Here is a 25,456-nt window from a genome sequence, read left to right as displayed (position 1 = left end):
GTTGGACTGAATTAAATTTAGAGCATGACAGCACAATTAATTCTAATTAAACATTTATTTTTGTTAGGTATGCTTTGCTGAATATGTTGCATTAGTAATTATATATTCCTAAATTGTTTAATTTCTTCCCTCATATATTTTGATTAGAAATTAGTACTGCATAAAACCAATACAGCAAGTATTAAATAATTTAATGGGCTTAAATGACAGACTTCAAGTATTTATTATAAAAGGAGCTCATCACTGTTGAAGTTCTTACTAGAAATATTTCCATCATGTTTTAAGGAAATCTATCATTGATCTGGAAAAAACCAAAAATCCATTCCTATCCAGACTTCAGATAATAAAAATGGAAGGAGGACAGATCTGTTATTTAAAGCCAAGTCATTTGACAAGGTTCCTTTAAACTGTATGCATTTAAAAAAACCAAAACCAAGGTAAAAAAAAAGTAAGGTACACTTGTAAGGAGCAATATATCAGCATAGAGTATTCTGGAAAGGTAAAACTGATTCCTGGTGTACGACCACTTCAACAAGGAAGCTGCATTTTGGTATTGTACCTACTGAGCTTCAATAAACTCTCTGCATGTGTGATCAAAATAATATCATGGAAGACTTGGGAGGATGGTATAATCTTTTCATGCAGTATTATTAGAGCATTGCAGAGACACATTGCCCAATTCTGCTGTCTCTGCCTCAAAAACGACATTAGCTAATTACATTATGTATTATTTACTATATTTATTATTAATCAAAATAGAATAAGCTTTTAAAAAAAGAGATCTGAAACCCCCATGTGAGTTGAAAATTATTAAAAGGAAAGGAATATCTGTATATTTCAATGCCTGCATATGGAATGTAGTGTCTAAATTAGCAACTAACAGTATCCACTAATTAGAAAGCCATAGACACAGAAACTGAAACTGTAAATCAAGAAAAAATATTTAGCTCAGAGCACATCACTCAGTAGATGAGCTTCCATGACGATACTGCTGACAATCACCTGAAATGTCTTCAGACTGATACTGGAACTTCAGAGAGGCAGAACACAGCTCAAGCAGAAGTTACAAGTTTAATGATGAAATGATTAAACTATCCTGGGATGTTATAGGTTATGTGAAAGATCACTAATAATGAGGCTTTACTCTATTAAAATTGGTGAGGTTGGTGGAAAATCTGTCACAAATTTTAGCAAAAGTAGAACATGCACTTATACAGAAAATATACACAATCAGGTCATGTGCCATGTACACGTAAATAGAAAAACTCACCATCTTCATCAGTTTGCACTACAAGCTCTTGGCTTTCTTTCCGTCCTTCGGGATTCATCAACACTAATTTGATGCTGACATTTGTGTATGGTGATAGGTTGGTAATTGTGTGCTGGGGATGTGAACTTTCTGTATCCCAGCTGACTTCCTCTCTCACTTGCTCCTGTCCTCCAGCCTGGTAGCGGTAATGGACTGTGAGGTTGTAGCGATGGCAACGCGTGACATTATATCCAAACGGCTCCCAGCAAATAGTGATCTGTCTAGATTTGATCTCAACAACCTCCAGTCTTCGTGGCCCACGCATCGGATCTGCAAAATTACCAACATAATTCTGCTGTGATTACTTATTCATATTATAATACTGACGTGAGAAGTAAGTGGTACAGTTCTATAAGTATGACAGATAAGCAGAAACAGAAATCCGTTGCTTTACAGAATCAAACTGTAATAGAAGTACAGTCTATGAAAAAGCAGGGAAAAAAGGAGGAAAGAGTGAGAAGTGACTGCTGAAAAACGAAGAGCAAACAAAACACTAAAAAGTTCTTATGATTCAACTCAAATTACATGATACAGCTAAAATGACACTTTTTTACTTATCTGTTGCTTGCAAAAAGTAAGCATGTCCAATTTCTTCTGCACAAGATATTTGCATTAACACTTTTAGAGCAAAAACAAGTATCTAAAAAGAAAATGTAATTTCAGAGTAAACTTGCAAATATATGTTGATTTTCTTGCAGGACTGTTTATACAAAGGCTAGATGGTTCTTCAGCTATTTCTTATTCAGTTGTTTTTAAGTCAGACTGAATGGAATTACTCAATCTCTATTTGTCCAGGACATTAGGTTAATATTCCAATTTCTTTAAAACAGACCAGAGGTTTTTTTTCCACAAAACACATTAGCTGTTTAATACTAAAAATACCTCAGTTTGTTATAGTGGTTTAGCAAAGATACAAAAGAAACAAGATATTCTCCTGCATCTGTGCTTTTCTAGAGATCTCCAGTTGAAAATGAGGCGTCAATCAAAATTACCAAAATCTATACACAAGCACCAAAGATTATGGTTGATAAATTTTCTTCAATCCTACTGGTCACAACAACCAAGATAGAAAAGTCAATTAAAATTTCCACCATATTAAAGCAGAACCACTGAGCTGACAACCCCCCCACATTTTCAAAACACTGTCATTAACAGAGCTATTATACATATTTAGCAGTAATCTGGGCTTTTTCATATTTGAGTCCTCGAAAAGATTAAAGACAATGTCAGGTTTTATCCACTGCTTCACTAGTTAAACACTTAGAAGACTTTTAATGAGTTAGAAGACTCTTATACGTAAACAAATTAATATGCATCTTCCTCCTTTTATGTTTATTAATCAACATGTCTTCACTAGGAATGGTCTAAACAATTTACACAGGATTTCATCTTCTTATTTTTTAACAAAATCCCTGCATGCTTGAAATATTTGTTCAAAGATGTTATTCATCTTAACTCCTTGAAGAAAAGGTGTTAAGAAATTGCTTGTTCTAACATCTACAAAGCAGGGTATTTTTTTTCCCCTTTTAAATCATCCAGCTGCTTTTAAAATTTTTTTTAATTAATTTTCACTGTCAAAGAATGTTGATAACGAGTATAGAATATTTGGCAGTTGGTGAAAAAATGGAAAAACAAACCAAATTCTAATCCTGGTCTCCTTTCTAGGGATTTGACTGAGAGGTAAAAATGTCTCCATTGAGGATAAATCGCTGCTGAGACATTTATCTGCTTCCACGCTCAGACATCCCAACTAAGAATTCTGGCATCTGGCGACTTTGCCACATTTCTATTGCTAAAACAGTTAAAATTAGTATGAAGCAAACCTCAAGTACTGACATATGGACTTGATAACTTCCTAAACATTTACTTCTGTGTAGTTCAGCTACAGACTTCATGAAAAATGAGTTTTCCTGTTTTGTTTTTTTAATTTCATTTCAGCTTCTAAGAATTTCTTGTTTTAGGTGAGATGATGAATAGCAAAGGACACTTGAGAGGTATTGTGTAACTGCAATTGTATCTGAATGGGCTAAATAGAAAACCAACAAAATTGAGGTGACCCTGACATACAACATTAAACAATTGAACAAAGCTCCTGGCTGCAAGAATATGGAGCAGCCTGCTTAGTTCCACAGTGGGCACAGTGAATCAGAAAATTCACAGGGGAGCTGAGAAATCATTTTATTAGAGACATAAACCAAATTCATAACATTTTAAAAGAGAAACTGAGTGGCTGTACAAAATATCTGGATTAGAACCTGCCCAGGATTTCTGCCCAGGAGGAAGGTATTTTTATGTCATGTTACCTTAATAAAAAGTACAAGTTAGCCCTCTAGTTAAATCTCAGAGAATGACAGGTACATTTTCACCTCCAATAAAAGAGACAAGAGAAAAAAGAGTTTAGATCGTAGAAGATAGAGACAATACAGCTTTGCGTGATATTCACAGGACAAAGCTCATCAGACAAGGCAAATACCCTGGTTGCTTTGGCTCCTGACTTGATTCTGTAACCCATGGACTCAGATAGGTACACAGCTCATTTTTTTTTTTTTCCCTACCATTCATTCAGAGATTACACAACTAATAGGGCCCTAATGAACCCTGTCATTAATGAGTGCTTTAACGGTTCTACTTTTAACCGGGGGAAAAAAACGGCTAAGGTAACAATGGAACTTTGGGATTAAAAAAGCCATGTGACTCAAAAAAGCTCTGAAGAACAGCAGTTAGTGCAACAAAAGATAGAAAACGAAGTTTCTATTTGATCAATTTAGCAACTAAACTGAATTTCTCTGGAGGTATCACTGTATATGACAGAGGAAATATTTCCTAGAATAGAATCACAGAATCATCAAGGCTGGAAGAGATCTTTAACACCATCAAGTCCATGTGTCAACAAAGCACTGTCACTGTAACCCCATAAACACTAAACCACACCACCCAGTGCCAGATCCATATGACTCTTAAGCACCTCTAGGGATTGTCACTCCCAGCATCTCCCTAGGCAACCTATTCCAATGCCTGACCACGCTAACTGTGGGGAAAAAAAAAAAAAAAATCATCTAATTATTTATCTATCTATCTAATCTTTAATGTAACATGATTCTGAGAGTATCAGTACACCACTTTCAATACACTGGAAGGTACATGCTCTTCATCCGGCAGGACACAGGATACTTGGGGAAAGGTAACTGTTAAGCAGCACTAAAAGAATGACAGCTAATGACTGTGATTTAACAGTGAAAGCTGAATTAATTACTATGGCATGATGACTTCATTTTGTTAATTTTATTTTCTGAGGATTTATCACTTTCTCATGGTGAGTTCCCAGCTTTAAGAGAAGAAGTATGCATCCTTCAGAGATGCTGCTGTTGTGCTCTAGTGCAAGTGAGACTTGCACTATCCCTGAGAAGTGGAAGGCTGTCATGCCAGCAATAGTCTGTTGTTATCTTGCACCAGATAAGGTAAGTGATAGCTACATAGGGAAGTGTGATTTCACAGTGCTGATCACAGCTGAAATCACACCTTTTAGAGCAGAAGAATAAGGAGTTCAACATACCACACCGACTGTATTATATACAACATACGTACTTCATAGCATGAGCACCATTTGCTGAGCCTTTGCCTCCTCCTCACTCTGTAAATGCCCACCTGCAGAGGTTACACAGACAGACCTTTCCACCCACTGCAGTTTTCTAAGTGAACCGAGCCTCTGCTGCTCCTCAGCACTCCAGCTATTTTCTTACGCCTTACTGGTACAAATCATGAGGCAAATGGGGAAAATGAGGCTGCCCAGTTCGTAAGAGAAGAGGTTTTCCTCCCAAAGGAGCACACTGGCTGTCAAGCCTGAAGCTTAGCCAGACAGTTCTTTACCCATTCCCCTGCTGGTGCCTGCAGCATTTTTCATACTGCTCTCCTTCTGCCTGGTTCAGCAGGGAATCAGGCAGTGAATTCTGACAGTTGCAGCTCTGACCTGAGGGACCAGCAAGCCTGGTTCTAGCCCCTGGCACTTCAGCATCCCATTTAATCGGCGATCTTGGCTCCTTCTCTGCTCCACTCTGTTTTCCTGAGAATATGGAGCACAGACTGAGAGACAGGATCAATTTCTATTGCAGCTGCAATTCACAGCTCATTTCTCTGGAACTTCACTCTTTACCTTTTACCACAAGTACAATGCTTTTTCAGAAACTCAATTTCAGAATCACAGAGACATTTAGGTGTATTTTTAGCATCCTGTCATTGATCATCAAAACTTGGGTTTAGGATGAAAACTCAAGACTGGAACTTTTGTCTTTTTATCAAGCCTGAACAGACCTCCTGAGATAAGAACAAGAAAGGAATGGCATGGTGACTTCCTGTCACTCCATGGTACTCCAGTAGCTGCAGACATCTGGTATGCGTTAGATACTATTTAAAAAGGCACCTAACAATAGGAATTAAGAATGTATTTCTTGTCTAGGCAAACTATTAGTGGAGTTTAGCTATGCAACAACTCTCAGGACTGAAATTTCATATCCGACTACTGTCCTTCCCCAGAAAGTAAGGGATGGATAGAACAGGATAATATACAAATTAAAGATGAAAAGTGAATAATTTGAGATTTAAGTTATTATCCACTATACAGCTTTTTGTAACACAATAGTTAATTAATAATAATTAAACGTAAAGACTGCTTTACAGATTGCCTAAGCAGTCATGTTCAAATCATTTAATATCATTTCACATCAGTTCCCTCTGAGTCAAGTGGGAGCCACAGTACTCCAGCACGGGTGTCTGACAGCGTCACAAAGAATTTCATGAACACCTGCAAGGAACTTTCACGTTACAGTGATGGAGACCACCTACAGGGAAACAGAGAACATATCTTGTGAGCCAGCTGCTATCAAAGTTACAACATTTCATTTGTTTCTAGAAAACAAATCTCCACAGCTGTATACATCTACAGTCAATGCCAAACAAGTATATAGGTAAAATAATTTACTTGTTTGGCTTGTCCTCATTTGATTTGAAATCCAATCTACACATGACTACTAACAATTCAAGGTTGTTTGCAAACTTAGTAAGACAGTTTCATAAAAGATCACTTTCAACTGTGATGGTGTGATTTTTACACTGTAATTATTCTTCATCTGAGTTCTTCAACAACAGATTGAAGTTCAAAAAGAGCTCTTCTTTGCTCCGAATGCCACACGATTTATCTCATCTGATAACAGATCAGGGCTTTTCAACTTTCAGTTTGCCAAAAACTGTGGAACGCAGTTGAGGAAAGAAACAATGTGCAGGATTTTGAGTGGTGCAATTTCACAGTTTTTTAACACATTTTTATTTCAGTCAGATTTGTTAACACAAAGAACTGATTTGTAGTAAGGATTAGAGGAAGAAAAGAAACACTTTAACCACATGATTTTTCATACTGTCCATTATTTGGGTTATAAAAGAAAGTATTCCAACAAAGAGAGGGAAAACAAAGAAACAAAGGGACAAATGACTCATGAACAGAATCAAAATCCTAATATGATGACGGTGGTGTGATTGTATTGCTTAGTCCCATGACTTTAAAATTAAAACAAAGACGAAGCTCCCAGTGTGCACAAAACTGTTGAAGATCCAGAAACAGCCTTTGAGTTAAGAGTGGCACATTAGAGATTGGTCATTTTACTCATCTAAGAGCACAGCATGTTCAGGAAACAACCAAAAATGTTAAAAACTAGCATGGAATAATTGTAAATTTGTGGAACACTGGTGTCATACGAAATATCTCTACTTCCTGTCATGGAGCAGCCATATAAATTGATAACAACAGTTATTCAGGTAAATGCAAAAGACTTCAGAAGATACCCAGCATCTCCTGGAAAGATTCCAAATTACTGTATTTAAAATTCTTACCAGTATTTCATATTACTAACTAATAATATTTCCAAAGAATATGTTCTGCTTCTGAAAAACCAGATGTCTCCCACAGAAAGCAGCACTTCTATCAGTTTTCTAAATGTACTCCCGGACACTTTAAAAAATGTTGGGATGAACGACCTGCAGAGTTTCAGCGCTAATGAAAGAAAGAACAATGAGACAGCAAAATTGAAATGGTAGTCACTTGCAATGCCACAGAAGAAGGAATAATCAGGTTTTCATATATATAAAATATATGCTGAAAACTAGACTACAAATGTTTGCGCCAATTCTGGGCAAAATGGCTTCTTTTTGATTGTATTGTTTTAAAAATATTTTCTTAGTTGTGATTATATTCTTTCAATTATATTATTTTGCCTTCCACAGTCACAATGCCAGTGAAAGAAGATGAACAGAAGGATGTACATACTCTAAAGTCCAGCTTTGAGCAGTAGCATCTGGGGATCCTTGTGCACCCTCGTTTTTGCAGACTAAGAGCATTGAGAAGCAGGAATAAGCCTCCTGCACACATTTCTCTCAGCACCTTTACTATCATGATCAGCATCCACAGTGTCACAATGGACAAAGAGAAGGCATCAACAGGACTAGACTCAAGTAAAAAGAAAAATCTCAGAGCACCTTCTACCACTAGCAGATAGACTGTTTTCCTTCTCTGGATTAGATCACTTCCCATCATCTGAGAAGTGGAAGATTGGCATTTAGAGCATGTGCTCATACTCAGCCTCTATTTCCTGGTCAGGGTGCCAACAGTCTACAGGTGAAAGAGAAAAGCCAGCATCTCCCAAAGCATCTCCCAAACTGCCATGCTGCCAGATAACAGCTCATACCACTCTTCTTCAGCATGGAACCAGATGCAAGACTATGCTTCCGCTGATTTTATTATATACCTTAAGTATTGTGTTGGTAAACCATATGTATCTATATCAGGTATGAAAAAAGCATGTTCTCCTGACTTATATCCAAAGAAACTGAAACTCAGAAGAAACTGAATTACTTGCTGAAGGTTGCAATTCATCAGTAAAAGCCTTGGAATCCTAGTTCTTAGCCTCATTTCTAGCCCATTAGAACACAGCACTTATATGTGCTTTTTTTCCTCTCTTACTTTGTGGCCAAAAGAGGTTAGTTCCAAAATGTGGGAGCTCAGAAAACAAAAAAATACTCACATCTCACAGCAACAAAACCAATAGGCCAAGTTCTTACAGTAATCCAGCTTGAATTGTCACTCACTTCACCAATTAAAATGTGAGGTATAGCAGAGGTCTACTTTTTCCAGGAAGGATCCTAAATACCAGTAATACATCATGTCTATGAGAATTTTTTCTGTGATATTTCTAGGTGAGACACAAGCTAAGATATAGGAATTGTGGGGAGAGAACCATAACATTTAGCCAACTATAAAAGATTCATGGAGAAAAAATTCTAATAAGCACCTAAGACATCAGCTCACTGCTTACAAAAAGTAAGCGTAGCTACTGCTTGAAACCTGATCAGGCATTTGATTTAAGCTTTTAGCAATAAATTATTACAAGCATTTGACACGGAAACATGAATGAATGATAAAAATCACACATGAGAAGTTTCCTTAACCTTTTATCTCTTCTCCAATTCACGGCTACACATATTCCATGAGGCCTGTGTCTTCAGGCTGATATTCACAGTTGCAAAATAGACTGGTCTAATCATCAATAACACCCTTTTAGTCATCCATTACATCCTTTTAAAGGTAATAACATTTTTAAGTGTCAGTTTCTATACAGTATTCTTTTTAATGAGAGAGCTGATATGAAAGTTTCACTTTAGCGTAAAATTTAAATCTGAACTCATGTAAATTGAATCTAATATTTCTTTATGTTGTCATTTTATAGGTATACTCTGAATGGTAAATCATTTAAATTCTAATACATTTAAATAAGGAATGAAAGAAAAACATAATTTGATATATTTTTGTCAAATTACCTACATTACATGATTACTCCTCCACAATCAAAATCAGATTTTAAGTATGAGTGATACAAACAAGATTACATTCCAAATCTGCAACACAGATTTTAGTTGCTTGTTTAAAATGACATACCTAGCTATTCAGTAATCACTTTATAATAACCCCTTTCATTTCTAAATCTTCTTAGCCATCAGGCACTAGCGAGGAAAATGCTGGAAGTGGTTTTTACAACTACACATTAGTTTTACATTTCCTGACAAGCTAATTCTACAGAGTTTGAAAGACAGACAAGCATGTGTTCTTAAGATATTCTTTCTTTTGCATGAAGAAAGCACACATCTAACTGAGAAATTAAAAATAAAGAGTACAGACATATACTTTCCATTTCACACATATGGCAGTAACAATTTATCCCAAATTCACCCCAGGAACTGCCATGAATATGTAAATCAAAAAGAACTAAAAGGTGGTGACAATTAACTCTTGGAAGGATTACCATGGTAAGATGGCAAATAAAATGCTTATTCCTGGTAGAAGCTACCTTTGGTAGATCTACCTTTGATAGATTCTGGATCAGAATGATCTTTCAGAAAAATTGAAGTCAAAGGAGCTGTGATGCATATACTGTCCCTCTCAATTGAAACAATCACAGGCATTTAAATTTAACCCTTTGACTGAGTTACCACATGACTGCTTTACACTGTCACTATTGTCTTTTTCTATCTCTTCTCCATCCTTTTTTAACATAGCACATCATCATCTGCTGATCTGACACAGACACATTTAGGCAGACATGCACCTCCACACCTGTGGCATCCTTCAGAAGCTGGCACAGACTTTCAGACCAATTTATACGGAATGCAGATCAGACGCTTCTCATATTTGAGAAGATGCAGGCAACACGAAGATGAAGGCTTGAGGAATTGCTTTTGTGGCCACCTGACATACCTCTTTCACACATTTATCATGACACAAAACTGTTTGGTGTATGTAAAACCATCTGGCTTCATGGGTCAATACATAAACTTTCAGATATATTAAGGAATGGTGCAGGTGGATGGCTCGTAATTAAGCATATTCATGAGAACAACAGACACAATTGGACCACACACTATAAACAGGGAAAATTACATTAATGCAGCACACATTTCTCTATTCATTGCCCAAAAAATGGGAACCTGGGAGAACATTATAAACATTTAGACATTATAGTGTGAGGGAAGAATCCATTTTTCTAGCCCAATTTCCTAGAAATGGCTGGAATACATCTAGGGCATTGTAAGATGGTAAACCATTTTTTCCATATGCTATTAAGTACATGTATTTTTTACAGTGCCCCAATCACCTTCTGATTTTGACTAGTATTAATGGCAAAGCATACACTGTTGCTCTGCTGTGTGACAGATTAGCATGCTCAAACTCCTTACATTTTATGGTACAGCTGCCTGAGTTACCCCTAAAGCCAACTGGAGAAAAGATAAACCATCGTATAAATTAGTGAACATTTCAGCTGTTCAATACCTGCCCTGAAAGTAGAGGCCCAGAGACTGTTTATTATGTTGCACAAAAGAATAAATGGGCAATGCTGTTTCACAGATCAGTCAGAATAAGATGTAGCAGCGCGTTCTGGTTATCACTGTGGGCTATCGCCACTGACAAATCACATTATTTCAGAGCTGTTATGTACAGAGGTGGTAGCTAAACCGGGGATTGAAAACAGAACCTAGATTGAACCTAGATGACAGGACAACATGGTCATATAAATCTACATTGAAGAGAAAATGCCACCAATCAATGTTACTCATCTAAAAAGAGTATTTACCATTCTTTCTAATCTGACATGTGCAATCAACCTTAACCAAATGATGTACAGTGAGATCAGTTCTGACAAATAACTCTCAAATGCATAAACCTGATAAATGAATCAGGTTCTCTGTAACAACTGGTAAAAGAAACTTTGAGCTTACGTACATGTCAAAGGGGAACAGAATATTCTGTCTTCCTACTACATATGTGCTAACTACTATAAACATGTAAGTACTGTAAAGTTGCTAAGATCATCTGTTCAATTTGTGACAAGACTCATTTCCCAAAAGAATGTCCTATGTATTTGCCACTCAGTCTGAATGCATGTCCCCATGTCAGGTCTATCCTCAGGACTTTTACAGAAGCTTCATCCAAACCCGAGTAGTTACTAGCAACTGAGTAATTCAAAATGCTTTTCACCCACAATCTCAAATGTCATCTTTGTCTTTGATACCGTCACTAAAACATTTGGCTTCAGCATCAGTTGCAACATTCAACTACACATAGTATTTTCTAAATCAAAGGTTTTGAAAAGTACCTACAATAGGAGGATACACTTTTGATTTATTGGTTGAATATATTCAGTGGTTTTTTCCTGCTATATCTAGAAAACTTTAAGAAATCCCACATGTTACTCCCTCTCTGGTAGACATCTTTGAATTTTCCGGTGACAGATGAAGAAGTTATTTACCTCCAGTCTTCGCTATGCCACTCCCCGTAAAAAGCAAACATGCTTGCTGATGAAGGGAATTTATACTGGTATACTGAACCATGAAACACAGAAGACACCAACCCATCATTGTTTCTGACACCTTTTAGTACGGAAATTAACTGCCAGTAGAGGAGAAAGGAGAACATCTGGGAAAAGGGGATGTACTGGATGGTAAACTACTTCACAGTTAATTATTTTTAAGATTTAACTGAGTCCTAAGATTCCCGCAAAAATGTATATGCCTGGGAATCTGACATCTGCCTCAATACAGAAATATATGATCTACCAACAAAAATACAGATAAAAACAAGCATGGGATAAAGAAGAAAATAAGAAAATAAATACGCTTTTGTGTAAAGTGTATCATATATTAGTCAAGCCTGCGTTGCTTATTTCCTTTAAACTATGCTTTATTTCTGCAGCTGATCTTGAGCCTGTTTTGTTTATTTCCTTTCTCTAGTCCTAAAGATTAAACATTTATCAGGACTACATTTTCCTCTGTTGCCTCCAGCATCCCTTGCTTTAAACATTTTACATCACTTTGCATTGGCTATGTCCTTTTGCTTCCTTCCCCTCCTCTAAACTTGGTCCTGTCAAATGGATTAAAGAACCTGTGAATTTATGCCAGAACCATAACTGACATGGAAGAGCACAAAGCAGCCATCAAACATGCAGGAAAGCAGAGGTTGTGAGAGGTTGCTAAAGAACCGGTGAACATGAGCAAAGGAGAGGGACCAGGACTAGATTACAGCTTCACTGGTCCAAGACAGGCAGTTGCTTTTCTGTTGGGACAGAACCGGATTGCTCTGCAGGTCACCCAGGAGCCCTGAATCACAGTTCTACTACATAACTCAAGGAAAACACAGTAAAAGTGCACTAGATGTAAGATGGTGTGACAAATTCCAGAACTGCATATGACAGCAATTAAATAAATCTGAAAACTATCTAATTCTATCATCAATGACTTGGGATTCAAAGTCCATTAAGCATTGCTTTTTCCAATTGAACTGAAGTAATGGAAAATAATTCCTATGCTGAAAAAGGTCATACACCAACTAATAAAAAAAAAAAAGTACTGTACAGTCACTCTTAATAAGTTACTCTAATTTGAATTTATAAATTGATGACATCTGTTATAAATCATGCAGTTTTCTTTTTTCTTTCAAGCACACAAATTTCTCATTGCCAGCTTTGCCCTGTCTTTATCGCAATTAGGAAACTGAAAAATTCAGGATAGTAAGTTATGTAAAGTTTGTGAAGTGCTCAGAGTTAGCGAAGTCATGTTTTTCCTAACAAAACTAGGAAAAGAGTAAAGAGGAAACAAAGACTCATAAAATCCAAACTTACAAGCATCAAGAACATACAACAGCTCAAAATCAGCAGTTGCTGGCATTTTAGGTCAATGAATAGCCACAGAGATGTCCTTATTTAAGAATGAAAATAAAGTTTTAAAGCAGTTTAATTTTAAAAAATAGGAAATATTCAAAAAGGTATAAACCATACATTTTAAATATGAAAATTTGCATTTGCATGATGGAAAATACAAGCTCTTATTGTAACCCATAATTGAACCAAATGAGAAGGCTGAACAATAGAAGAGCTGCTGCTATTGAATTTGCAGAATGGTGTAGGGGTCATCTACTGTAATCTTGAATTATGAAGATGCTTATTTTTTTGTCAGTAATCTACATGCAAATAAAAATGGTTTACTGGATTTAGTATATATTTGCACACAAAATCTAGAAGTATTCATATAATGTATATCCAACTTAAACTAGAAATTTGGGACAACTGAGAATCTGGGTTATGCTTATTTAAGCCTGCCAGTAGAACAACTGCATTTTAAACAGTTCTGTAGGAACAAATAATTTCATTGACTTGTAATAAGGACTGTGATATTCAAAACTCCATTTCCAATTAGGTAATCTACAAAACCAGAAAGTAGCCATTAATAAGGTATTATAAATATTAACTGATCTTGCTGTACTAGATCATAGAATCACAGAGTAGGAAGGGACCCACAAAGATCACCTAGTCCAATTCCTGAAGATGGCATCCCAAAGAGTCACACCATGTGCCTGAGAGCATTGGCCAAACGCTTCTTGAATTCTGTCGGGCTTGGTGCTGTGACCACTTCCCTGGGAATCTGTTCCAGGGCCCAACCACCCTCTGGGTGAAGAACTTTTTCCTCATAGCCAATCTAAACCTCCCCTGACACAGCTTCAGGCCATTCCCTCGGTCCTGCCACTGGTCAGCACAGAGCAGAGATCAGTGTTTGCCTCTCCTCTTCCCCTCATGAGGAAGTTGTAACTGCAATGAGGTCTCCCCTCAGTCTCTTCTCCCGCCTGAACAGACCAAGAGACCCCAGGTGTTCCCGTAATGGCTTCCCCCTCAGGCCCTTCTCCATCCTTGAGGCCCTCCTTTGGACACTCTCTAATAGCTCAATATTGTTCTTACACTGCGGTGCCCAAAACTCCACACAGCACTCGAGGTCACGCAGCACCAGCGCAGAGCAGATGGAAACACTCCCGTGAGGTTTTCCTGACTGGATCTCAAAGGTAAAACACAAAGACAAAAAGAGAAAAAAATTCACAGAAAGACAAAAAGACAGAGACTTCAAGTCCACAAAAGCTGTTTGTCAGAACCAAACCATCAGCTAAAGTCTGTGTGGATCAGTATTATCCACAGTGAAAAGTTTTACTGGAAAGATCCCTGTACTGGAAAATCTGAAACCTCAGCTCAGTTTCTGACTTAGGTACTTCTCACTGTAAGATCATAGAGATCCCATTCAATACCTCCAATCTGAACAATTAAATCCTCTGTTTGCAAAGTTCTTTGATATTTACAGAATCATAAAATAGAATCATAGAAATGTTAAGTCTGGAAAAGACCTTTAAGATCACTGACTCCAACCATTAATCAGAGCACTGCCAAGCCCACCACTAAATATCATCCCCAAGTGTCACATGTACATGCCTTCTAAATACTTCTGGGGATGGTAACTCCATCACTTCCCTGGGCAGCTTTTCCAGGGCTTGCCAATCCTTTCTGCTTTTTTTTTTTTTTTTTTTTTTTTTTTTTTTTTTTTTTTTTTTTTTTTTTTTCTTTTTTCTTTTTTTTTCTTCCCCCTGATACCCAATATAAACTTTCTCTGGAGCAACATGAGGCCATTACCTCTTGTCCAGTCACTTGCTACCTGAGAGAAGGGACTCACACCCCCTCCCTACAGCCTCTTTTCAGGTAAGTGTAAAGAGTGATAATGTCCCCACTGAGCTTCATTTTCTACAGGCTAAATAATCTCAGTTTCCTCAGCTGCTCCTCCTAAGATGTGTGCTCTAGATTGTTCGCCAGCTTCCCTGGTGTTACACTGAAAGGAGATATTGTTGTTTTTTCAGTATTCTCTAAAAGCTGAAAGAAAAGCAACACGAAGGTCAGGGTATCTCCAGCTGAGGGCACTTACCAACCCATACATCTGTTTGATTTTCACTGCTCGTGCCTCCAATTCTCAACTTCATCCCCGTAGGTGGAGGACAAAGTCTGTCTTGTTTTGGAAGGCCTTGGTGGGGGCACTAAACTGGGGAGAACCTTCCCTAAACCATGAAATGAGTGAGTTAGGATGGGGGCCTGGGTGCAGCTGCCCAGGTGGTGGCAGAGGGTCTGTAGGGCAGCCTCTGTGAGGAGATACCAGGCTCCAGCTGGCTCCAGCCAACACACGGCAGGGACACGGCACTGAGGATGGGTAACCTCACTGTTCCCTTTTGTTTCCACTAATCAAGTCTATTTCAAATCACAAAAAATCATATTCATTCTTCCCAAGTTGAGTCTGTTTTGCATCTGATGCACGGCAAGAGATCTGCATCTCTTTACCTTGGTCCATGACCTTTTCCATCTCATTTTGTCCCTTGCCCTGTTGAGGAGGGGCACTGAGAGAGCAACGTGTTGGGCAGCCAGAGCCAGCCAAGGTTGGCCCACCACAGATTGGTGTTTTGAGTATTTTCAGTTGCGTTCAGGTAGAGTGAGTGTTCCCTGAATGAAGAACACAGTATCAAGGCCTCCACAGACAGCAGCCTAAAACAGACAAGAAATTTTGCAGTATAGAAATTTTTTTGTATTTCATTTTTGATGAATACACAGTGCATTAAGTATTGGAGCAGAAAGCAATCATTTTAAATTGTATCAGCACTAGCAGCATGTAACCATGGTAATTAAAACAATATTATTTTTTAAAATTACAAAAGACTACTTCACCCGTATGAAAAGGAAGTACCCAAGAAAGAACATCTTTCTTCCGATAACTACAGCTCGTTAAGTCTGGAAAATTATTAAGACACAGACATTTTTTACTCTTGCTAAACAATTAGTTAGATATGCCAGAGTAATGATTTTAATTAAGAATTAAATTAAACAGGAGTTTCCATGGACAGAACTTTCAAAAAGCCTTAAAGCAAGAGTCTCAGAATGTCAGATGTCTGAGGATATTTTGACTAGAATTTCTCCTTTCCTTTGTTTAAATGAAGATTTCACTACCTTAATTCATATTTACAAGCATTTTAACACAAGAGAGGTTCCTAATTGGGAAAATACCACACCACCTAAACAAAAAAATTCATTCTTTTACTTGTTAAAGCAGAGAGTGCTCACATGACAGCTCAGAAATACAGAACTTCACTTCAGCCCTTTCTCTGAACTGAACGTCTAATACTACCATAAAGAACACAGGTGAACAAGAGATGGAGGGATAGGTCCCTCACACTGCAATCCTTGCTTATGACAGAAGAAAGAACTCAGCAGGCAATAGCAAGGAAGCACTTCAGTGCTAATTTTTATAATAATATTTAGCATGGTACAGAAGCATTCTTGATTTAACTCACTGATCTCAAACTTCCAACACTGGCTTCTGCCAATAAGAAAAAAAGATAAATTCTTGGAAGTGTTACCGTTGTTCAATATGGCAAGACTATCCCTGGAGAAAATCTGATTTCAATTATGAGCTAAAATAAGACACAAAAAACGTTTCTGCAAGCCCAAGTGTAGTTTTCTCTCTGAATTCATGACTGAATTTAGCCACTGCACAGCCATGACATGTGGCTGTCATAGCAAAACTTCTGTAGCAAAAGGCATTGAAGAAAGATCTGCAAGTTCAGAAGACATGTATCCTCTGTCCTTTCCAGCATGCTGCTGGAACAGCAGAACAGCAATTCCCCACAGGATCATATGGGGCACAGGACCCCTGTATGGGGTCCCACCCACAGCAAGGAGACCTGAAAAGCTCCCAGACTAATGAGGCCCGTTAGTGAAAGCAAGTTAGCAAAGGCCTTAAGTCTTGCCTTAGTTGAACAGGAGTGTGGATGACATACTCCTGGTAGGTGAGAATGGTTAACACAGCCAAGTCTCATGTGTTCTCGAGTTTCCCATTAAATACCGAATTGTCACCAAAATCAAAATACAACACTTCCACTTCCACCAAGAGATCAGAGCACTTAAGTTTAACCTCCTATCAATATTCAGGATGATATCCTATCATCCTTCCCACTTAGGGTTGTGTTTGAGCATGCAAATGCCCTGGGAGAGACGCTCACCATAGCACTATCATGAATCCCTGTGCATACACCCAATGTTATGACATAAATGTCCTATGCTTTAGATGCATCCCAAGAGCTTCCATCCTTGCTGTCTTGTATTTTGAGTGACATGTGTAGTGAAAGCTGCTGGCTGACACAAACAGGAAGACACACTTTTGGTTTTCTTCATTTCTCTCCACTGCCCTTGGCAAAATGCATCAGGAAGCGGAGAGGAAGAGAGGCTTCAGCTATTCTTAGCTTCCTACAGGAAGCACGGGGGACCCACTACAGACAGAGATACAATTGGATAATGAGGGACCTCAAGGATGCTGGAAACCTTTGGTTATTCCTACAGCATGCAGAGACATTTAGTGAAATCTTCAAGTTAACCAGACTTTCTGATAAGAATCAGAAGTGCCAAATGTCTCATCAGAAAAATCTATTCTTGGTACTAGTTGACTGTTTAGCTTAGCAGATTCAGGGCATATGAAAAAGCACCTGAATAAAGACAAAGGTTGATTATTTGAATCAGGCTTTAGCTCAGAATGTCACCTGTCACTGGAGGGAAGCACTATATGTCAATGCTGTAGGTTAAAGACAAAGCCAGGTAGTGTTTATACATGCTGTGCAATGCCACCTTACATATTTGTAAGAGGGCTTTAAAATCACAAACAGAAAGCTAAAATCTGAACCTATTATTATGATGATTTTGCTTTCTAGCAGAGGGAAGTCTAAAACAAGCATTTTTACAAGTTTATGCCAAATCACTTATCCAAATTTTCTTCAGATAATTTTGCAGTAACAAGATTAAAAACACATGTGAAAAGTTAGGTACAACTGGTAGTACAAACCCTAGGAGGCTTATGGCAGCTTCACAGGCTGCCATTCACATTAATCATGGTCCATACAAAAAGTAATCCCCCATGAATTCACATAAAATAAGGCAGTAATTCCATCTACAGTTTTCAAAGGCACAAACAAATGACTCGAGATTCAATCCTGTTGTTTATGATGTTGCTAGAATCTCCTGATAAAGGTAAAGCCTAATGTTTGTAACTATAGCCACATTATTTTTTACAATATGTTCAGCAGGTCATACAATTACCTACATGACTGCATGTTGTTAAAATAATTTTGCTCTCAGTGCAACTGAAAAGCTATTTAAAATTAAAACAAATAAACCTATTTGATTCAAAAGAATTTGCAACTCATTTGTATTTTAAAAAACCAGAAATAGTTCTACATAATGATCAGGAAAACTATCTGAAGTCAAGAGACACACATACGGACAACAAAATGAATATAGCAATACTATGGAGACAAAAGAAATATGAGCAGGATGGCTGTTCTATATATATACATAAAATATTTTATTTTTACCTAAGGCACTGTCTGGAATATCCTGAAATAAATTTCCTAATAGTTGGTTTAAACTCTCTCCATTTATTTTAAGGAAGAATGAAGAAGAGCATCTGAAACATTCTGAAGGGAATCTACCAAAACCGCTGACCAAGAGAGAGTTCCCCATGTAACACCCAGTAATCATTATAAAGGTCACTGTACATACAAATGCCATTATGAAAACATAACAGGCACAAAAATGCCTGAGAGCATTCACAGACATTACTAAAAATGCCAAATTCCTTTATTTAATTTGAAGAATTAAAGAATTTTATTGTTTTTCAATAAAACTGCAGAATTGCGCAAACAATGCTGGCATCCATTTCAGCTCTCTTGTGGTTGCCTTGTGTATGCCTTAAATATTACACTTAGGTTTAGATGTAGCTGTTTGTCTCACCAGGAGAGAAATTTAGCAGTCATCTGCAGATATCCCACCCCTGTGTAAATATATTTTTATATGCATTTAAGTTTGGCAGTCCATATGGTAACACTAATAATTGTTGTTTCACTTTAAAATACGTCCACAAATCCAACATTTAAGTAAAGCCATGTCAGTACATTAATTTTTTTTCTTGAACCCAATTATTAAGTAATATAAAAAGGTGTATTTAAAAAAAATTATCATTTGCTTTCTTGAAAATAGACAAAATAGTTCATAAAGAGCTGGCTTTTTAGTTTAAAGAGCAGTGGATCATTACAGAAGTTTATGGAAAGAAAGTAGAGAAAAATCACACACTGCATGGAGACACAAACTGGAGAAAAGCAAAGAAGGGGTACTATCAGGACTTAGGTCAGAACAGCAAAACACTCTTTTTAGCAAAAGCATGATTACATAAAATACAGGATTCCTGTTCTTGACTCCCATCAAGTTTATGGCTGTGATTTCATATGAGATGTTTATTAATAAGCGTGTCTGGTGAAAAAACCAGCTCTTCGTGTGACAGCTGGTCATTAAGAGCTGTCCTAAGTCACTGCAGACTGCAGATCACAGCCAGTCCTCGGCAGCCCAGGCACAACTGGCCAGAAAAGCTGCAATGGCAGGAGGAGACATTTCCATGTGCTGGGGAGGGAGGGGCAGCTTTCAGCACTTACGGGACAGCTTTGCTGTTGAGCAGAACTTAAACAGCAAACACAAGGTTAAAGTTTAAGAAATGGAAGCAGCTGACAACATTCCATAGGAGAAAAATTTTTCTATACAGAAGAACCATGAAAAAATAGAAGATAAAGGAAAGAAAAAGGAACTTTAATTACCACCTTTACTGAGCAATTATTCCAGTCAGAGAAGTATATGGATAGCACAATCTATACTCTCACTATGATGTGAATGGTCATTGCATTTCACTTTGAGCTTGTTTTTCTAGATAAAGTATTTTTTCAACAGTGTTGTGGAAATAGAAAACGTAACTTGTATAATGCAATACCTGAGGTGGAAGAAGAACGAAGTCCTTTGTATAAATCAAACATTCATGGCTTGAGGCATAGGGCAAAGTGCAGCTGGTAATTTTAAAGGTTTCCATTCCTTTTGCAACTGACTCTACCTTCCAAAAAGTACCTGCTTCACTTGCATCCAAAACAAAACCAACTTCATTAGATGGCAAATGGCTCACCTTATGACCACAGGCCAACATTCCAATCTCGCATTATAGTAAAACATGGCCCACAGTAAAACATACTCTGTCATTTTTGGTTGGGCAGCCTGATACCTAATGTACACATCCGGGGGCAGAATCGGTCGTGTGAGTGCAAAGGAAATAAATCTATCCTTTCAACAAAAGACAAATTACAATGTTACAAAGCTAAGCCAAGCGTATTGCCTAGGGTATCTGCAAGGTGCTTGCAGACTGTTCACCTGCTAGTTGTAAAGTAAGAAGATGGAGGAGTAGAAGTTCTTGTGCTACACTGATACAGCAGACCCGAGGCAATTGAATCTTAAAAAAAGCAGTACATTTCAAACATTTTTCAAATATTTTTTTTTGGTAAGCACTTATTTTCACTTTATGTTTTCTCTTCACTCCACATGAAGGTTTTTGCATCTTTCATACTAATATCTTGTGTGATTAAACACAGTCAGCATCCACTCTCATTATTTATTTGATGACTACACAGACCACACAAAATGAAGTTTCTATGATTTTTGTGGTATGTTTTGGATGTTCTGTAAAATCCTAAAAGAACACGAAGAAGGGTTTATGCCTTAAAACCTAGGTAGGTATAGTATGTGACACAGAACAGCATTATATCTGAGCAATGCTTTCATTCAAAATAATGCACAAGTATTTAATATGTGGTGACCAAAGGCTCCACATACGGTTGGAGCTTGAGCTTATGGTTTCTGGTTTATCCATTAACTTCTATGCTTTCAGGAGCAATACAATTTGGCTATGCTAGCATGCATCATTGGTTTATTCTTTCAATAAAATTATGAAGGCATTTCCTACCTAATGAAAGCATTTATTACAGTGCCCATCGCTAGGAATAACAAGATGCCGGCATATATCTGCCTTCCCTTTGTTGAAGAAATAATACTGGCAGGTGATTTAGTCTGTAAACTCAATTGGGAGACACCTCTGCCTGGGAAAACATTTTCTCCAGTCCTCACAAGCTTTGCTGACTTGCCTTCTTTGACAAGTTTGTGACTCCTAGCAAATGAATCCATAGTAGATTTGTTGCTAATGATATTTCTGGCTTCTAAATGCTCCAATGTCATGTTTTGGTAACTCTGTCAGGAAACCAACCGTAACCCAAGGATTTGGAATGCATCTAGCACAGGTCTCAAAAATCCATATGGCAACTAGGCTGTTGTGATCGTCAAGCAATGAGCCTGTCCTACCAGACTGATGACAAATTTAGTCTTACAATCTGTCATGACATTTTCCTGGAGTAATTCAATTTCTGTGAACAAGACAGTCTTCCTTGGTCATTTTCTTACGAGGTATAAGGCTGGCAAAGAGGAGAACATTTGTTCAGCTCTTAATATCCACTCTGAGATGAAATATCAGATCCACATTTATCCGCTGGGCAAAAGATTTAATCTACGTGAATCATATGGCTTCCACATGTGATAAAAGACGGGGCATTAACTTTACAGATCACCCTACCAGAAAATGAAACAGCAATGAACAAAGAATGCTGAAGCCTAAGATTTCATGATGGATGTCTAGGTTCTCCAGGGAGTATAAGATCCTAAGTGGAGTCTCCAAAGGACATTATTGCCATTTGCAGCTAATGCCATAAAGCTACAATAACTGAATGCAGTATTCATTCCCTACGCACAATCTTTGCTTTGCATGCATTTATCAGGAAAAGACCATTTCTGGAATACACTGATTTCTTTCTAGAAGGCATGGAAATATGAGCATATTCTCTCTTTTCAGTCCATTGTAGAACTTCCCCCAGCAGTCCACTCCCTAGCTAATGATACCTAGAAATACAAGGTGAGAATTGCTAAAAAGCCTCATGGCCTTATTTTCAGCTAAGGTACTGTTATGAAATAGTATCATTGTGAAATGAGGTGAATCAGGGGCCTAACTGAAGGTCTGTACGAGGACACAGCACCTTTGGCAAAAGCTTCTCTTTTATTTGCAGTTTAGATGAGGAAAGCAGGCAATAGTTTCAGGTTCATTTAAAAGACAGGGATACTGTAACTCCTGGTCCCAGGCCAGTTCTTTTTCTCAGGTGACATGCGGAGTCTCAGGCAGAAAGCAGCTCTGCACACATATTACATCTTGCTTTGCTTTTGAAGAGGAATACTGCTAAAATATCCTGACTGTGGTTTAGTCACTAAAATGGTCTAATTAGAATTAAAGGTCAAGTGTGCCTGTTTCAAGGCACTGCAAGTGCACAGACATGCTGGTCCTAAGCTGGAAGCATGACTGACATCTTCTAACTGTTCACAGAAAAACAGCATGGTGTTGCTATATCCCGCAATTTGTAGATGAGAGTTGTAGCAGCTGCTGATGCATCTGGCAGTACTGGGAGCTGGTGGTGATGGAGTGGCTCCTGTTGCCACAAGTGAGACTTCGCAAGTGACGGAAAGACAGCTCCAAAGGCGAGCAGCTCCCCGTGTCCCGTGAGCAGCTCACCTACAGTGACCACTGTTACTTGGTGCCAGACCTGAACTCTCCACATTACTAGAGTGGCAAAGACCTACAGAATTTGGAGATCCTTTTCCAAAATGAGGCCATTATTTCTGTGTTAGCAGAATTATAAACAATATTTTTCAGCAGCCAGTGTGCTTTCAGCATGTTATCTGAACTGTTTCCAAACCTTAGGAGGTGAAACTAATAGCAAAGATTTTTTTTCAGCCTCTTCCTTTCTGTTAAAATGTTCCCTGGTAGACAGGTAAAATTGAAGTAGTACAGGAAAACAGACTGCAGAATCAGAGCTTTCTTATATACTAGAGGAAAGCTTCCTACTTAATTTAATACCATGCTTGTTCTTATTTTTGATGGCAAATAACATGTTTAGAACTCTTTTTTCCTCTTAGTGCTTGTGGATTTGATGAAGAAATGTGTTTAGATTTATCCTATCTGTGTTCTCCTTTTCTGTCTCTTAACATTTTTTTAATCTTGGAGTATTTGTTTGCATGACCACATAACTCTGGTTCTCTTTCAAGTAGGAACTGTTAGGAACATTGAAACACAATGCAGTGCTTTCCTTATGCCATAATTAAACTAATTCAGCTCTCAGAATACAATACAGAAGAGACTGACTGAAGTAGAAAGAATGCATTTTGAATTCTCAATTGTAACTTGGAAGAAAAGAGAGGGAGAAGTGATGTAAGATAAAACCAAAAATAGATTAACAGATTATTGAAGGAATAAAGCTCATAAGCAAGAACCATTTTTTCTAACTTTTTCATTAGTTTCTCACATACTGTATTTGAGAGAATTATTGCTCTGCTTGCTGACTTAATCCGCTCTCCTCCAGATACTGACAGCAATGTCACTGTCAAACTTGACACCTTTTTTTCATGTCCAAATATTGATTCTCCATCTTAAGGCCAAGATATTTCATAAGATTAAATTGTTATCATTATCATCAAAATATTGATTAGACTGAAATCCCTACCTGTAAATTTACAGCCTTAATTTCCAGTAGTGGCCTTCATTTCATCTGTTATCTTCAAGCAGATGAAGATGTAAAGGAGTTACTAACATGTCTCAAACAAAATGTGAGCTAGTCTTTCATGTATTTGTTAGTTTAATGAAAACAGTGAATAAATAATTACTTCTATGTAATTGGAGAAGGAAAAAAAACCCCAAAACCAAAAACAAAACAAAAACCAAAACAAAACAAAAAACCAACCAAACAAAAAAAACACCAACAAAACCCCCCCCCACAAAAAACCCAAACCAAAACGAAAAAAACCACCAAAAACCACACCAAACCAAAAATGAACAAGCATCTGTTTAAAGCCAGACAACAGAAACTCTGAATTATAAGCCACAGACCTCACAGTTATGTAATAATATAAGCAGAAGTCCACAAAGGAAAAGCACAGCTCTAGCTGCAGAGCAAGAAAGAGGCTAAAGCACCATCAACCCCCCTCTAAGCCCCTGTACATTCAGCCTATTGCCAAAGCCAGTTCTCTCTGTCTCTGCTGTACTATCAAAACTCAACTTTAGTCCCTGGGTATCTGAAACCAGTCATCCTGGATAAATGACATCCTCTCTGGCATCCACATTTCTCATATTGCATCTGAAATAGCAGAATTACCTTCTGACATTTGTGCTTTAACTTGATACTTGTTTTTTTCTGTTTGTCATGCATTGTCTTATTATATTTACCCTCCTCATCATTGGGAGATACTAATTTTCCCTATTTATTTCCAGAGTTGAGATCCTTCCAATTCCCTCCTCATTCACTCAGCTTGCACTAATTATTTTCTTTGTCTCCATTCCTCAGTCTTGGCCTTTGCTGAATCCGTGTCTTCTCCCCACTGCCTTTTTTGTGACCATTTTCATATTCTGCCCCTCAACACTTTTTCCTGGTGTTCTTCGGGGCCTTGATGATGTTAGTTAGCTACTGTGGAAACAACTCACAGCACCCTCCTGTAAAAGGGTCTGCCACAAGCATTGTGCTTTATCATTTCAGCAGATGCCTTATTCCACACGGGCAAGTTGAAACTTGGACCTGTAACCTTATGATCGTTGAAGGAGAGGGTCAGAAGCCACTTTTTAAAATGCAGAGCGACTTGCCAAAGCAGTCTATGAATAAGAGCTCTTCTGAGCATTAGAAACACATAAGGACACTTTCCTACAGAGAGTGCACCTCTGAGATGAACAAGACTGCTGGGAGAACTAGGGTACCTTTTCTTTCTTACTAGCCTTAAAAAATTATTTTTTGCTTCTTCAGTTATAAATCATTACCATTTGTACATTAAAAAATGAGGCATTTTCATATGGAACAAAAAGTAATTTGTGATTCTAGAAATTATACTGTTCTGATTTAATTGATTCAAAATGCATTTAAGAGACCAAATTAAGGGTCAGAAGTTCGACTTCTTTTTCACCCAAACCTCTGGTTTTGGTAATTGCATAGAACAAGGAAATACATGTGAATGTACATATTAGTGAATGTACATGTGAATGTACATTGTGTGAACCTTGCAAGTGGCAAACATGGACTTATAAGGTGAAATTTATAATGACTTGTGAGGTTATTTTCATGAAACTCATATTCCAGAAGAATATGAAGTCTCAATAACTCAGTGCCAAGAATTCTCGTTGGAGTACTGGAATACGTTTTTGACAATGCATGACATATGACCCGCTTAGTGGATGAGGGAAAGGCCGGTGATGTTGTCTGCCTGAGCTTTT

At 37.7% G+C, this 25,456-nt stretch overlaps 1 protein-coding gene across 10 annotated transcripts in view; it reads right to left on the bottom strand.

Moving 5' to 3' along the window:
* Window positions 1-25,456, bottom strand: part of PTPRM (protein tyrosine phosphatase receptor type M) — a 442,084-nt gene that overhangs the window by 210,208 nt on the left and 206,420 nt on the right. For all 10 annotated transcript variants that reach the window (XM_040065094.2, XM_040065165.2, XM_040065318.2 and 7 more), the window contains exon 8: window positions 1,271-1,579. In XM_040065094.2, coding sequence (XP_039921028.1) covers window positions 1,271-1,579 — 309 coding nt within the window. The remainder of the gene's footprint in view (window positions 1-1,270; window positions 1,580-25,456) is intronic.

This window comes from Hirundo rustica, chromosome 1, assembly GCF_015227805.2.
Source record: "Hirundo rustica isolate bHirRus1 chromosome 1, bHirRus1.pri.v3, whole genome shotgun sequence".
NCBI classification, from domain to species: Eukaryota; Metazoa; Chordata; class Aves; order Passeriformes; family Hirundinidae; genus Hirundo; species Hirundo rustica.
Note: the sequence above shows the minus strand (reverse complement) of the source record. Positions and strands in the feature narration are given on the sequence as shown.